Source organism: Anopheles darlingi, chromosome 2 (assembly GCF_943734745.1).
Source record: "Anopheles darlingi chromosome 2, idAnoDarlMG_H_01, whole genome shotgun sequence".
Classification (NCBI taxonomy): domain Eukaryota; kingdom Metazoa; phylum Arthropoda; class Insecta; order Diptera; family Culicidae; genus Anopheles; species Anopheles darlingi.
The window spans coordinates 34,751,903-34,769,134 of NC_064874.1; the positions used below are offsets into that span (position 1 = coordinate 34,751,903).

Here is a 17,232-nt window from a genome sequence, read left to right on the forward strand (position 1 = left end):
AGAATGCAGCACAAGTCTGCTTGCTGTACGATGCTATCAACGAGATGGCGAGTAACAATTCTCGAGCATTGGGTATTGCATTGCTAAGGGAAAAACTCATCCCGATCTCCACTCGAGCGACTAACGACTCAGTTTAACCGTGAACGTGATAACTGAGCTTTACTGCGTATCTCTCTCTCTATCTCTCCCGAGAGTCAAAGATGCATTCACTGAACCTAAATCAAACGTCGCGTCGCGTCTCTTCATCGTGCGAATTACTTGCTCCACTGACGAGTGCAGATTTCCGCGCAACTTCTGCGGCCATACCAGCACATTGTGGCACCGAACGGAACCGAAAGGACCCTACAATCCACACAATACAGTCCGCCTCTCGAGTGGCGGCATGCAGCATAAAATGACATTTGTTTTGCATGAATTCCTCCGGAAAATTTACAGCGTTGCCAATGCCGAAACCATCCCGTTATGCTATGTGCCTCCGTTGACGCTCCGTATGCTTTTCGTTGCTTCATATTTCATATTCTGCTCTACACCATACAAACACACTCATACAGACACAAAAGTGGGAGCCCGTGGGCCTGGCCGGTGGAATTTTTACTGGGAAAATTAGCCACCGGGGAGTACTTTGGAATCGCTGGTGCGCCAGTAACGGTGGAGTACAATGTGTTATCCATCTCGCGAATAAAATATGAAATATGCAATGAACAATAGTCGAGGTTCTGTCGATTCCGTCCGCACCGGCACCGGTACCGAGTTATGGAGAGTTTTCAAATGCTGTCCTCCTATGGCATTGCCTCCGTACGCTCCACACCACAGCCACTAGTCGCTATCAATGGTATCCCAAAATATGGAGGGCTCATATATTATCCTCATCTCTCTTTCTCTCGTTTCTGGTCTGTCCGTAGCTATGCGACTAGAGAACGGAGGGAAAGCATGTGTCGTTTGCCTTTTTACACTCTTTTCCTCGTCGTCATGATACGCTCGTCGTCATGATACGCTCGTCGTCGCGGTAGACGCTCATTCACCAGGCATCATTGTCTCCGACCGGTCCATGTGGAGCATTAAAAGCACACACATGCACGCACACATACAATTTTCCCAGCAGTACAGTACCCCCGATGCTGCAATGAATTGTGTTTCATATCATGCATATGATTGCAGGCGGTACCACTAATTCCCGGTATCTCACGCAACCTTCTACCGAACGCTTCACTGTGCACACACACACACATGCGGTGCACCATCTCTGCCAGTTGTTGTCTATCGTGGTCCTGGATTTTCCCCCAGTGCGAAAGCAACGGTTTATATTGTAAAATGTTGTTGTTGTTTTGTTGTCTTCATATGGCTAAGCGTTTTTGATACCGCAAATACCACCCAGTGCATCTGCTTCCACGAGAGAAAATCACCGGTTTTTGCTGACGAATTCCCGGTGAACTAATCTCATCCGATGCGCAAGCACGCCCGGAGTGGGGGAAGTTTAGTCGACAATGCATCCCCGGGTGTATTTGTCTGCTAATGAGAAAGCAGCAATGGCTGGTTTAAAACGAAACATTCTTGATGTGCTCAAGTGGGAGGACTGGGTGCAGCAAATGGCTATTGAAATGCACTTAGTACTGGAACATTTGCGATGCAGAATTTTTCCCTTTTATGCGGAATTTTGCTTTGAAATTATGAAAAGAAATGAAGCGGGTAGAAATTTTGGTAATGATGTGTAAAGTAAAAATAGCAATAACTAAGGAATAATTGGTGCTTTGTCTGATCCCGGGTACGAATGAAACCAAACCTCTTTTATCATAATTTCATAACAGTCCCAATAATATTATGTTGATGCAAATTGCTCGATTTAATTGAGCTACACATATTCAGCAAACCAATGGTAGTATCCTTTATAATGAGTGATTTAACATTGAAATACGGATAAGTATTTAAATAACAAAAGTTTGTCAACGTTTTAAAGTATCGCATAATAACGTACTGTATATAGTGTGTTGAAAAAATCTCACGAAAAGAATACAGAAAAAGCATTCCCAAATCCAATATCACGCACACCATCATGGGCAACCCCTGCATTTCGGTTCCGTAGTCAAACCTGCAACGTGCAAAACAACTTCAAAACAATCTCCAAAAACAAACACTGTTTCGCAAACACTCCTTTCGTCTACTCCTTGTGACTAAGTTCATGCAATAAGGGTTCCTAGTGGTGACCTACTGGTGAAAATCGGGGTTGAAATTGAAGAGCATAAACATTGGAATGGAATGACCATTGGCGGTGTGGTTGAATCGAATCGTATGCTCTCCGCTTGTCGTTGCCTGTGTGCAAAGCACGCTAATGATGCCGCTGACCGTCTGTCTTAAGATTCACTGCAGTCATACAATTAAGCGTGAACGAGCGAGCCAATTGCCTCTGCTTCGCTCTCTTCTCGTTTTTCTGCTGCTGTTGCTGTCACTGCAGCACACACCAGACCGACCGATTTCATCCACAGACAGCATAGGGTTCAATGGTGGTGATGATGGTGGTGCGGATTGAACAGCTTTGCGAAGAGATGACGATGGTTCCTTTCACGATACACCTGACCAAAAACCAGTTGAGAAGTTCGTAGGTGGTGCCGAGGGCGCAGAAAACTTGTGCAGCATCGCTGGCGGTCAATTCCGTCGCGTGCCCCGTGCCAACGTTTACACACTGGCGCTGCCGGCAATGGAAAGGCAACGGACGGACAACGAAAAACGTAATTAAACTGCAGATCATTAAAATTAGTGCAAAAGAAAATGAGACTGCATCGAGGCAGGAAGTCGGAGGAACCGGGGAGCAGATGACAAGCGGCGAACGGCGGAACTTTGGTCAGTTGCCAGACGTTAGTTCCCCCTCCCTTCCCGGGATGCTGGATGCTGGAAATGTAAGAGTTTCCTTCGATGAAACGGTTGTGGAGAGGGTTCGGTCATGGTACCAAACCCCGGGGAAGGAAAAGAGGGAAAGTTTAGCAAGATTTTCCATTAAGTATACCTCCTCTTCTGGTACGGGAAAACAGAATTCCTGGAAGTGTTTTCGGGAACAACCTGGACGTGGGATGCTGCGAAGAAGAAGAGGAAAAAGTTTGATTATATCAGGCATTTTATTACTTCGGTCCCCGGTCGTGTTCCTTCGCCTCAACCTGTCGTACGCCATCTTACGCTCTCCCTTTTCTTCTGCTTCTTCTTCTTCTTCTTCTCTTCAGTTCCCCCGGAGCGGATGGTGATAAGGGATCAGCTCGGTGCGGAGCGCACGACCGTCGCTGGACCGTACAGTGAAGGCGAAAGCATCAATCTGCGCTGTGACGTGTACGGTGGACGGCCGACACCGACCGTGACGTGGTACCGGGACGGGACGGAGCTGGCCGCCGAAACCAGGTACATGCCGGTCGGGAAGCATCTGCGGAGCGAGATCACGCTCGGGCCGCTCACGCGCCAGGACCTGCACACGAAGCTGCTATGCCGGGCGACCAACCACGCCCGAGCGAACCCGGTGGAACAGTCCGTCCAGATCGATATGAACTGTAAGTAGAAGAAGTGATTGATTGGTCCACGATGCCTCCACTGGTCCGCTGGTCCACTGGCCGCGCCATTTAGCGGCCATGATGGAAGCTTCCATTCCATACGCTTCAATGCGATTCGATTCGCTTTGACATCTGCTCAGGTGTTGTCCTTGCAAGGAAAGGCGGAATACGAATTGGTTCTCACCGGTTCACGTTTAATTAATTTCCTTAGATTCAGATACTGTTAATTGATTGAATAGGTATTTGGATGGATCTCTTTATAAGATTAACAATCAACTTCACGGTTTGTGATTTCTCTGATGCGTCTTGAAGGCGTTTATAAACTAATTTAGCTTATTTCCGACCTCCTTCCGGTCATAAACATAGTGTGACACTTTAGTACAATATAACTATTTAGTACGTTGGCATATAAAAATCACTTTTAACACCGCATTCAGCTCATAGCTCGATAGAACAGATTATTTTCGATGTACAGTCGAATGTTTATTTCTTTTGGCTACTTATTGTGTACTTTATTAAGGTTTTAGCAATGCTATCTATCACATGTGGATCCTGCTTGTTTTTCCGGAAACTGTCTCATTTTATCGAGAAGAGTAAGCATCAACAGTCGATAAATGCTTGTCCAATCTTTGTTTCTCATCTACGATTTCTTTACAAAAAAACCGTGTTTGATGAGGACACATAACTTTTCGTCCACTGTTAAAAAGTAGCGAAGTAGTAAATTACTAAAACTTCAGTAACTCACACAAAAATGGTCCAAACGATGAAAATAAATTGACGTTTCACCTAAAACAGTTTGTGCTATCGAGCCACGAGTTTAGTGTAAAAAGAGATCTTTATCAGTTAGACCGGGATCTTATTGAGCGATGTTTTATTACCCTAAAAGCAAAATCCTAAAGGGAATTGTATTGTAACGTTTAACAATAATACTTGTTATAAACATACGGCACGCCCGTCCTTATGTATGCTAAACAAAATACTTGTTGGAGTTAATCAGAGCTGCCCAATATCAGATACTGATTCCGTTCCGATTAATCATTCACTTGTACACTTGACTCCGTGTGATTCGAATCGATGTTTAGAATGGTTCGTTGTAATACGATCTAATAAAAAAGTTTTCTCATTTCCAGTCCAACTTTAAATTCGTTTTGGTGTTTTTTTAATGCCAGTATTTCCTGTTCCTACTCCTTCATCTTCTTCTTCTTCTCGCTCGCTCGCTCGCCTTCCACAACACAGTTGCTCCACTGAACATAAGACTGATCGGCGCGCACCAACCGTTATCGGCCGGCCGAAGATATGACCTCCTGTGCCAAAGTGCCGGCTCACGGCCAGCAGCCTCCATCACCTGGTTTCTGGATGGTTTGCGGCTCGACAAGAGCAAGGAAACGGTAAGTGGGACATGTGGGACCCGGCGGGTTCCAGGTTGGTGGTTGGCCACAGCCACACATCTGGAACAGTCGCCTTAGGGGCCGTCAGCTTAAGCAACACCTTACACCTTACACCCTGAAACAATCCCTGTCCTCTCTTACCCTTCTTCCGTTCCTCGGTTTTCCTCGCGCAACCGCAGACGTCTGCCGATGGCAACCAAACCACGAGCACACTGTCCATCGTGCTGAATCGGACCGATGCGGGCAAATATTTGTCCTGCAAGGCCTACAACTCCTACGTCCAATCGGACGCCCTCGAGGATGGCTGGCAGCTTGACATTCAATGTAAGTAAATAAAGCGCCACCGGGCGCTCCGGTGGTGGTGCCCGGTGCCAAGTGTCAAGCTTCTTGTGTCAAACGGTTGAGGTTGAGGTTATGGTTTCTGACGGTTGTATCCCGTATTCCATTTCCATGGCGACGCAAAACCAGACGTTCCCGATGCGTACGTGAAGCTGGGCAGCTCACTCGACCCGAACGCGATCCGCGAGGGAACGGACGTGTACTTCGACTGCATCGTAACGGCCCATCCGGCCGTGTATAAGGTCGAGTGGAAGCACAATGTAAGTGCCATCATCCCCCCACCACCCCGGGCATTGACCACCCTGACGACGACTCCAGCTAAAACTCTTCTTTTCGGCTTTCACTCGCAGAACAAACCGCTAACGCGCAACATATCGCAGGGCGTGATAGTCAGCAAGCACTCGCTGGTGCTCCAGGGTGTGTCGCGGACCACGGCCGGTAACTTCTCCTGCGTCGGTTTCAATGCCGAGGGTGAAGGCAACAGTCCCATGTTCGAGCTGAACGTGATGTGTAAGTGAATAATTGAATTTTTCATTTTCCCTTCCGTACCGTACCGGACCGTTCCGCGGGCATGCAGCTGCCATTGTCGCAGAGTCGCAGTGCCAGTGCTGCGTTGCGACGTCAGCTTTGCAGCCAAATCTGACGCATGCTATGGCCACTGGCAGCCATTCGGATTCAGAGTGACTCGGAGACATGGGATTTCGTTTTCTCTGTTCTCACCATTTTGCTTTCATTTCGCTTTTTTTTCTTCTGCTTCTTCTTACACCACAGATGCACCGACCTGTGCACCGAACCAGCCCCGGGTGTACGGTGTGGCCAAGCAGGAAAACGCCGAGATCCGTTGTGTCGTCGATGCCAACCCGCCGGATGTCGAGTTCAAGTGGACCTTCAATAACTCGGCCGAAAGCATCGATGTGCAGGCGAGCCACATCGCACGATTCGGTAACGTATTCTCGGACGCAGCCACTCTACATTCCATTGCACCTTTCCTCCTGTCCTGTATTGCGTCCCTTTTTTTTAGGCGTTACAAAAAGGGAATTCATGATCCCGGTAGTCCCGGTGGTGATCCACTTTGGTTCTAATTTGCTCGATTGTTTTTTCCGCCCTTTCTTTTTTTTTCGCGCCTGCAGGAACGTCATCGACAGTCTCGTACACGCCGATGACGGAGCTGGACTATGGAACGTTGCTCTGTTCGGCTACCAACAAAATCGGCAAACAGCGGCATCCGTGCGTGTTTCACATCATCGCCGCTGGTAAGTTCACTATTTCCATCAAATTAATCGCATTCTTACAATGTGTAATCTTGCCGCCAGAGCTTTGAGCGTGCTCGAGATTGGGAAGCAGTTGTCGTGTACTGTTTAAAGAAGAGAGATGAGAGAGTGAAATAATGTTATAATTTTTCGACATTTGTGTTTCGATAAGCAATGTTCTGGTAGAGATCGAGATAATGTCTGCGAAAAACGGCCACCATTTTTGAACAACTGGATGCACATAACTTCGATTGATTAAACTTCTTGAACTCACAAACTATCAGCAAACCTGATTGCAGCCTCATGTTCGACCTACTTTCCGTTAAATTAAATTTCTTTCACTGCATTCGAGGAAGGAGAATGTCCTAATAAGAGACTTCTAATAGAATCCTAATAAGGTCTTTTAAAATCTGTTCATATTACTCTCTCGCCACCACTTGCTTGCTTCCCTTTTGAGCTCGCATTGAAAGCGTTGTCCTTTTCTGAACTTGATTATATCCCCCTCCCCCACCAAAAGTGCTTCCGCGTCATCAGCGCGCAGAATTCATCAACCATCGCATCGAATCGAAAGCGATGCGGCGATGTGGCATAAAGTTTCTCACACCGACCTACCGACGCTACCGGGCTTTGGTCGCGTCTTTTGCTTCGCGTCCCGGATTCCAGATTCACGCTTAATCAAAACTCTCAAACGAAATCGGTCCATAAATCTGCTTCAACGCAGATGCAGAGAACCGCTGGTGCGGACGGTAATTCAATTCCCAGCACCAGGCTGCGCAGGTTGAGTTAAATTTTGACGACCGTACGAAGGTACCGGCCACGGCCATCGACACAGCTCGCTAGCTCTAGGAACATCAAAATCATTAACCCGGAAGCTAACTTACCCGCTGGTTCCTTGGTGCGTAGTTCGCGTAGCGTCGCTCCAATGCCCGTGGCAGAAACGTGGAAAAGTGTAAATTTTCATCACGTCTAGAAATGATCGTCGTGGAAAACTTCATCCATTCATAGTCTTGGTTCGGTGTTCGTGTTCGATCCCTGGTCCTGGTAGCAGCAGCAGCAGTATTGGCTCATAATCAATACAATCGAATCGCTCGAAGGTAGCAGACTTGAAACTCCATTGGTTCCATTCTGAATCGGTTCCATCGGACCGTGGTGCTGCGTGTGCCCGGAAGCAATGTAACGAACGTTGCTGGAACCGTACTACAGGAGGTATGAGCGTTACCGTGGCTCACTCGATAGTGCTGTCGGTGCGGACGGAGTGGACACCGGTGCCGGCCATTTCTAAAGCTGCAGCACATTTTCTTACCCAACGCCAAGATGGGAACCCATCAACCTCTTCTCTAATGTAATTTAGTTCGAATTTTTTTATCCTCTAACTCGATGCGCTGAACCAAACGATCGAGAAAAATGCTCTCTCCCTCACTTTATAACTGGCTTCCACACCGCTATTCCATTCCTTCACACAGCAGCACAATGGTTTACGGGTAACGTTGTATGCGAAATGAAATTACGATTTTGCGATTTTTCATCCCTTATCTGCTGGTGCTGACCATTTGGCAGTGACGGGACGGGTAAAAGGAGTGGAGGGCCGACGATCGAATTCATGCGCTGGAATGTGCGCTGGAAAGTTGGACGTAATTTTCAATTTGTCCCAGAAGCCCCGGGACACGGGAGGTATACCAGTGCCAGTGAGTTCATCCCCTTTGATGCCCTTCCCGATCAGTGTCGTATGTTTCTGCATTTTATTATTTTGCCGAAGCGTTACTCGTCGTTCAGTTACCACTCGGCCTGATTCTGATCGAAAGGAGGTTGAGGAGGTGGGCGGGAAAATGAATCATCTGCACGTCAGTTTTCATTTCGCTCCACGGGACACATGAACGGTGTCGGATGAAGCAGCGCTAGTGAAGATCCCCATCACCATCGCCGTACTTCGAGCACACACACACAAACACACACAGACACACAACTTTTGATTAGCATTTTTATTAGAAAAATATGCTAATAGTAGTTTTCTCCGGAAAAGGGCAACTGGTAAGCGGAAGAGCGACTAGAGCGTTAGAGAAACGGATCCTAAATTCGCAATCTATTTCCGCGACCCCGGTTAACGGCTTTTCACCCACCCCTGTCCGGGCCGGGAAAATGTGCCGGTGCACTAATGAAAAGCTTTACCTTTTTCCCTTTTTTTATTTGAGGTTTGCCCGGTACACAACACATTCCCTCGCGAAGGAGATCCCGGTTTGAAGAAACCGAAACATCGATCTCCAGACTGCCCTGACGGAAACCACAAACCCAGAAAGGCCCGGAAGCTGGCCTCCCGCTGGTGGAAGAAACAATGCAAAGAAAATCAAATTTCATTCAAAAGTGCTTCGCTCATCAGAAACTCCAAATACGGCTGATTAGTAGAGGTGAGAGGCCTCTTGTCTGTGTTTCCCCTTTTCCATCATTCTTCCTGTCGTCCTTACGGTTCGGTTGTTAAGGTAAAATGTCGGTCTAAAAGAAGAGCATTTCTTGCACGATACTCTCCTCATCAGCAGCAAAAGGTGATGAGTAGGCCTTTCTTCCAAATAGCAAACCACACCAGGTCTACGGTCGGTTTGGTGGCGGTTTGGTTTTCGAACATTCCAAACCAACCGGCCTACTATTGAAGGTAGGTAGACGGCCAGGTTGGGCTTCAATTTGAGCAACTGATAAGCTTATTAAACCGACCGTTAAACCGGTAAGGGAGCAGCCAGCGAGCAACCCCTTTCAGGAAGCTAATTCGTGCTGCTATCCAGAGAGCCAGAGTGAGAGTTTTTTCCACCTTTTCTTCTTCTTCAAACATCCAACGATCCTCCAGTTCTTGTGTTTTGCAGCAACAAAAAAATCATGCATAAAAAGAAAGATCCCGATGCCTTAAACGATTCAAATAAAAACGAAAGAACAAAAGCAAACCACGTGGGAACAGCGAGCCGGGTACAGGGTGCTGCCGGAAGAAATGGAGAAAGAAGATAAATTAAATATTAAATCGTACCCATCCGTGAAGGTTGTTCGTGAAGCTTCGCTAACGAATACAACGGGAACGCCAGGAAAAAGGGGGTAATGGAAAACCACTTTCAGCGGCCCATCTTTACCGACAGGGTACGGACACAATGCCTCCGCAACGACCATCCAGTTGCTTGGCCCTGTCCGAGCCTGACCAACCGACTGACCGATTGTTACGTGGTCATGTGTGACTTACGTTACCAACGAGCGCCAACCCACCTTTCTACCAACAAACAAGAGAGCGGGCGAGCATTAGCGCAAACAATAAAAGAGAGCCTCCGGTGGGGAAGGAAGGTGCTGCTCAAAACAGAAACCAGCTCTGGCCCCGGAGGCCCCAAAAAGCACACACACACACACACACCCTCCAATGACTGACCAATGGGCACGAGAAACCGGGTCCGGAGCAAAAGGAAATGAGTGTTTTGCTGTTTTAAAATTAAAATTCTCAGCCCTTTCGCTACGGGTGCTACCGGGAGCATCGTGACCATGAGTGTGGAGCAACCATTAAACGGGCACCAACGGTTATCGGCAAAGGTCTTTCGAGGAATGGTGTTTAGGTTTTCGGGGAAGATGGCATGACGCTGGTGGAGGAGTACGTAAGTACGAGCGTGAAACACCGGATAGGATTGGTTCTCTAGAGCGGCATCGCCGCTGCCCGTTGCTGGTTCCGGTCTCGAGAAACAAAAGAGGGACGTCGAAAACCACGGGGGCAAAGGTCTGACGCCAGGAAAAGTTGCACGAAAGAAGCATGAGAAGAGAGGCCATTTTTGTTTGTTTGTTGCCCCTCACACTCACACACACACACATACACGCCCATGTGGGCCGTGTGTGCACATAAAGAATGGATGTCCTGCCGGTGGTTTCCGTTTGCCATGGCCACGGCCTGAGTAAAGAAAGGCGCCAGCCAGACGGCAACGGAATCTTCTCGGAAGATTCCGGAACGCACCGGCCCCTGGTGTATTGGTGGATCTGAGAGGGACTGAGGGACCAAAAAGCACATCACAGGGGGGACGCGTAAAGCGAAGGGTTGTTTGTTGATTTTCCGACGAGAATTAGCTACCGCCTCTATTCACCAACCAATGCCACGGGGCTGTTGAGTGACTGACGACAATTTGCATGGACATGCTGGGTGATCCGGAACACCGAGGGAGGGGAGGATGCGGGGTGTCTAATCCGGCCAACTAAAGGGGGTGACGGCTGTCTCGGAGTCTCGAGAGTGAATGATACAGTCCGGGTCTTCTCGCATTGTGTTGCATAGTGTTCACATAAAGAAACACATTCCTTCGTCAGACAACATCAAAGGGCTGCTATCCAGGCCAGGTGCCTCGAACTGCTTCTTTGACGATTCTGCATCGCTGGTATATCGCTGGTTCTAGCATTGCCCGGTACCTAGCCATACCAGCACGTAACGCAAACAACGTCTAACACCGCTCCAGAGCTAGAGAGAGGCTCATAATGACGCTAAACCATCGCCATTTTACCATCGTCGAGGCAGCCACAGATTACCTGGCAACAGACTCTCACAGAGACTTTGCTGGTTCGCAAAGTAAGCCGCAAAGCAGTAGTTTCCAGCAGACGCGCCACGGGCGAACAAACATCAACAACCGTTGGCAGCGCGTCGTAAGCAACAAACCCTCGAAATGGTGAAGGCTCTTACAATGGACTCCCAGTGTCTGGAGCGGGAGGTCACTAGTGGATGTGTTCAAGCACTTTTTGGCCCGAACTGCATCCAAGAAGCATCATTTAAAAAGGCGAGTCTGGCGAGGTATGGTGCAGCTCGAGTTTCACACACACACACACACACGCCGCCTGCCATGATGGTGGTGAGTTTGGCAAATTTTCAAACACATTTCTCCCAGTCTCGAAAACATCCACAGCAACCCGGATCAGGATGCCGAGACGAGAAGCAGCAGTACAGTTTGGTGGGTTTTGTTTGCGGTCCTTGCGGAACAGCGGAGCGAAGGATGGATTTCGCTTTTGGTGTTTCTGGGGATTTCTTTTCCATCCTTTCGGGAGGCGCAGAACCTTCCCCTCAAAGCCATCAAGTTTCGAGCAAGCGAGTGGTAGTTTGTTTGGTTAGTAATAGTGGTCCATTGTGGCCACCAGCCCGCGCGAAAGAAATTAGCACAAAAGGATGGTGCGCACACAGTGAAGCTGCCTGCGCCACTTGGATGGATAAAGTTTGCTCCACAACATGTAACATGCGATATAACGGTGCACGCGGATGCAGGAGAAATGTTGTTCCGAAGAGATTGCTATCATCCGGTAGACTAGTGTTGTGGGCAGCCAATTACCTCAGCCGCTCGATTCAGTCTCTTCTCATTGTCAATCCCTCTGCTGCTGCTGCTGCCGTGTGGCGTTATAAGAGCTTACACCTGTTATGTGCATGGCTCGTCAAACCATTCCATGGCAATGGTCATTAGGGAGTGTCCGGATGGACGGTTCGAGGACCGTTCCCGGGCAAAGAATCGTCTAATTGGAATTCTAGCTTACCGACGGTTTCGAGAGGAACATCATTGCAACCCGTCCAACCGGTCAACCGGTGCCCATTGACGTGTCACTCACGGTCTTTTGATCCCCTTCCATCCTTCCTTCGTTCCAGGCCGGCCAGATCAAGTGCACAACTGTACGGTGGCGAATGTGTCCATGACGTCGCTGTCGGTGCGATGCTTTGAAGGCTTCAACGGTGGGTTGGCGCAATCGTTCTTTCTCGAGCTACGCGACAGCCACACGCAGGAGGTGCGCTTCAACAACACCTCACCGGCACCACGGTTCGCCATCCCGAACCTACACCCAAGCGTCGTGTACCAGCTGGCCGTGTACGCGTTCAACTCGAAGGGCCGCTCCGAACCGTACGTCATGAGTGCGGCCACTCAGCGATTGCCGGAGAAGCAGATGAAAGACTCGGAAAAGGGTAGGTAACCGGGAGGAAGGAGGACGTCCCTTTCCAAACAAGCCCTATACAACGGCATCTAATGCACGCCGTATCGTTGCATGTAATGCATTTCAGTCGAACGTCCCCGCTCACCGTTACCCCTCACGCCGACTCTTTCGGTGGCGATTGGATTGGCTGCGGCCGTACTGATCGGCAGCTGTGCCATCGTGCTGGCCCTCAAGTTCCCGTGCGGTGCGAGTAGTCGGCGGCATAAGGATACGGCGCCCAGCACTACCGTCCGAACTTCGTCGCCCGGACCGAGCGATAAGAGTGTCGCCAGCAAGGATTACGATGGTAACGAGAGTGACGAGAAGAACCCGGACGTCATCCCGGATACGATCGATTCCGATGATCAGGTAAGGCACACACAAACACACGGACGCACATATTGCAGATTACTTCTAATCACGAACGCATAACAGGCTCGATTGATATGAGCTTTTGTTAAATTGCGAGTCTGCCTGAGTCAATGTTGCCAGAGATTAGCTTTACACGTCTCAATTATAGAGCAACTATTATAGAATAACTCAATTTATATTAACGGACTTTTTAGTTGGAGCATATTTACATATGTTTGGCAAATAAATGAACATATCAATAATGTGGTGCGGAGTATAATTAGCAAGCTAATATGATGTTGTTCTTTGTTCAAAACACAAGCCAAGCATGAATAAGCATTTCTCAATCACGGCTCACGAATGCATAAACATCTGTTTCATAGTGTAGCGTTTGAAGGTTCTAACTATGAAAAACAGAATAACCAACAGGCTCTATACTTTAATTAACTGTCGCAAGCTTATGGTTTTAACACAGCTATCCATATACCATAACTCTGTCGGGGTCATAAAGACGCTTAAACATTCCATTAATATCCATTACATCATTCCATAGCATATGGACTTCTGTTTGCGGGAAAGCTTGATAACCAGAAGGTATACCAAACCTTATTTTTTCTGGTATCAAATTAAACTATACCATGTGGATGATTTTGCGTTTCTGAAGAAAATCTGCATAATTATGTAAATTTGTAATTTAACTGCTTAGTGAGGTTCTTATGATTTAAAAAAAATCGATTAAAAAAAATTACGTACGTTTTTTAAAGATAAAAGAAGTTCAATTTCTTTTCTTTAAAGCGCTTTGTGTGGCTTAGAAGAAAAATCATAGTGAACATAGTAAGAGACCTTATGAAACAGACTGTATAGAGATATGCATAACGAGAAACTGTATATAAAATAATTGTTTGTTTGCTTCGGAGAAGCAACTATTTTTTCGATCAGGAAGAACCTCCTGTTGTGGCCAATTCTCCTCAAGTAATTGTCTCTAATTGAATTATATTGTTTTGAATTATTCCAAAAACTCTTTGTCTTGAATACAACATCACTCTAGCACGAATAACACAAGATTAGATTAAACAGCATCGATTCTGAATGTTCAATATGAATAGCACAAATCAATATCGTAAAACATTCAGCAATCTCCATGCATTCAGAAGAAGCAGATGCCGAACATGAAATAGCTCACATGACACGTAACTGACATTCCCCGTACCATTGTAATGCATTGTTTCACGCAACACCCACCACCCTACCATCCCTCTCTCTCACCCTCTCTAGATGGAGTACATAAAGCGCCGCCAGCACATATCGACCATCGACACGAGCAGCCCGAACCGGTTGCTACTGACGACGACGGCACCGAACCAACCGTTCATCGGGACGTCGATGGCGGCCGCACTCCACGCCAACCACACCACCAGCCTCGGTTACTGTACGTTGCGCAACGGCACCCCGCAGGCCTCCAGCTCGATCACGAACGTGTCGATGTGTCACGTGCCCTCGACCTTCACGACGGCATCGCACGCCACCTGCACCTTACCGCGACACCCGATCGGTGGTTCCGGTGGCGGTCCGCATCCGGCCAGCATCACCGGTACCGGTACACACCATTGGCCCTCGTACGGTGGTACGATAGCGGGTGTCCGCAACATTACCGCCATTTCGGTGACGAGCGCCAACCAGGCGCTAACGGTCGGGGGTGGCCCGGGACCACAGCAACTGCCACCACCGCCGCCACCGTCGGCGATCGCGATGCAGCATCTCGGTCCAACCGCCCGGACCCGGGTCTGTTTGGGGCTGCCCGAAGACGACGTATCCGCCGATACGCCCCTCATGATGAAGCGCGAAAGCACCGTATGACTATAGGAGTCTCACAGGGTCGGTGACACGGCCCTGTGAGAACGTGCACACACCCAGCAACAACAAACCGACGCCAACGACGACCACGATGACACCTGAGCCAGCGTGACCAAGGTCGGAAGGACGCCCGGAACGGGACCGGACACGCCGTGGATAGTTGGATTGCTTCCAATGGAAGCGCTTCGCAATGTGCAGCGGTAACCCCCCTACTGGCGTGTTACCTGGCTGGACCCTGGCGAGTCCTCGAGTGACGCAACGGAACGCGGAACGTTGTTATCATTTCCTCAATCCCAGTTTCGTTGGTTTCGTGATATCAAGACGCTGTGAATAGTAGCCAGTAGCAACGGAACAGAACGGAACGAAACGGAACGGAACGCAGGGAAGGACTGTTCCGTGAAATCGAAACCGAAACCCCTCCCCTAAAGAGAGAAAGAGAGAGCTTTTAGCACCAGCCATCAGCATGTATATATCAACAATGTCTGTAAATAGGAGAAGAAGGAGAGGTTGTCTTATCTAGCGCAACGAACGATGGTCCGGGGGTAAGTCGAATCGAGTTGTCCGTTAGTCCCGGTTACCCGTGAAGATGGTGTCCTGCACATTATTAACTATTGGCCAAACTGTTGGCTGCATAGCAGTCACTAGAAACCGGAGCAGAGCAGAGCAGGGACCGCGGGATTTCTATCAAAACAGGAACAGGACTCAACTTGGAGCAGGTTATTTAAGCTAAGAGAGAGAGAGAGAGAGAGAGAGAGCATTACAACAACAACACACACACACACACACAGACACACACACACTCATGATGATCCTGAGAATTGTCCGCCATTCCTTATCCTTATCAAACAGAAACACAAAACTCTAGCTAGTCAATATTGAAAGCGATCGGGATTTAAGGGATGGATTCTGGAAGCATATTAAAGAGCGTGCGTGTGTGTGAGTGTGTGTGTGTGTGTGTGTGTGTGTGTGTGTGAGTGTGTGTGTGTGCGTGGCCAGTGGCTCAAGCTCGCCAGCGCTCCAAAGCTCATCTCACATCATGGTTCCTTTCAACCTGACTTTCAAACGTTCCTTCTCCAACTATCGCTTTGATAAGATTGCCCAATGGCCCCTTGTGGGGACGGGGGAGCCCCCCCCCCCCTAGCTTGTTCCCGGTTCCTTAATTTATTTGCCTTTATCCCGGGACAAGCCCTCCCTCGGGGCTCTCCACGACTGGAGCGACACATCCTGGTGAACGGCCTCAACGGAACGGCCCATATCGTTGCATCCGTGCTGACAGTGATTGATGACGGTGATGGGGATGGTGCTAGTTTTGTGGCCACCCCCAGCCTCCCATCCCGTACCGTCCTCCCCCCCCGGGGCCTCTTCTGCGCCGTTACAACTGTCAGCGCAATCGATGATGGATGTTTTCTTCGTGGTTCCGTTCGTTCGTTTTTTTTCTCTCTTTCTTTCTTCGCTGCTCCGTCGCTCGGATTTTGAAATTGGTTTTTCCGTCGTCGTTCAGGCCCCCTCGTTGTGGGCGAAGTGTTGTTGTGTCTATCTTTGTGTTGTCTCATCTGCCTGCAGAAGATACGTTAATGCTGAAGAGATGGGCTGCTGTGACCGTGCTCTCCCCGTCAGATATCTTGTTGCAGCTGCTTATCAGCGCAGTAGCGTTTGTGGTAACGCTTTGCTGTGATAAACGGACAGCTGTTGCATGCAAAGCTGCGCGAAAACTGCGCGGAGGATCGAGCTCTCGGTCTCATTATCATGCCACCGAACGTTGGTTGGTCGACTATTTAGAACCATTTTGCTCGAACTGGTGGTTCACCGGAACTGAATCGTTGAAGCTCGGACGCAGCAGCTTCCCCTTGTGTGTGTTTTCGATTCCCCAAAGCGTAGACATGATCGATGATGCAGCGCAGCGGTAGGACGGTTTCATTTTATGGTTTCCTGCACCACGTTTCATTGCCCTACCACGATGGTGCTCCATCACCAACCCAACCGTTTGGAGTGGGAAAAGTAACAGAGAAGCCCACCTGTCTTGGGATTACACTGACGACAGTTTCATAGTTCAAGAGCGTCGTTCCAGCGTCCCAACAGTCGCAACTCTTTGTCGCAACTGGAAAGACGTATTCCGGTAAAGCTTTTTCGTTGAACATTTCCCGTTTACCGTTAGCGAGCCAGAGAGGTGTTTGTAAACGATGTCATTTATGTTTGCCATTGCCATGCAATCTTCCATCTGGAGCGCTGGAATTGGAAATTTCAATATAAATTCCACCACCATCACCATTCTCATCAATGCGCAATCAATGCGTGCAAAATGTATTTGTCGAATTCCGAAAACCGAAATGAGGTTTCCTCGTGTGTATGTTTTTTCGTACTTCTCCTCCTATTTTCCTCCGGGTCATAACCGACCGGACCGGTATGACAGGCGCCAAAAACCTTCCACGAATCGAATCGGTTGCAAATCGCACTCGATAGCGAAATGAGCACATTCATAATCAATCCACCACCATTATTCCAATTTCCTGTTTTGGCATCGACGCCACCCGAATCCGGAATATCGCATCGCATACCATACCGGCTCTGCAACGATTCCGAGCC

General features: G+C 48.6%; 1 protein-coding gene across 1 annotated transcript in view; it reads left to right on the plus strand.

The window, feature by feature from the left end:
- Positions 1 to 16,810, plus strand: part of LOC125948346 (protein turtle) — a 99,607-nt gene extending 82,797 nt beyond the window's left edge. Inside the window, exons 4-13 of the mRNA XM_049674304.1 lie at positions 3,210 to 3,527; positions 4,764 to 4,915; positions 5,095 to 5,239; positions 5,384 to 5,514; positions 5,605 to 5,764; positions 6,026 to 6,196; positions 6,385 to 6,507; positions 12,125 to 12,436; positions 12,533 to 12,813; positions 14,071 to 16,810. Coding sequence (XP_049530261.1) covers positions 3,210 to 3,527; positions 4,764 to 4,915; positions 5,095 to 5,239; positions 5,384 to 5,514; positions 5,605 to 5,764; positions 6,026 to 6,196; positions 6,385 to 6,507; positions 12,125 to 12,436; positions 12,533 to 12,813; positions 14,071 to 14,652 — 2,375 coding nt within the window. The 3' untranslated portion in view covers positions 14,653 to 16,810. The remainder of the gene's footprint in view (positions 1 to 3,209; positions 3,528 to 4,763; positions 4,916 to 5,094; positions 5,240 to 5,383; positions 5,515 to 5,604; positions 5,765 to 6,025; positions 6,197 to 6,384; positions 6,508 to 12,124; positions 12,437 to 12,532; positions 12,814 to 14,070) is intronic.
- The last annotated feature ends 422 nt before the right edge of the window (positions 16,811 to 17,232 follow it).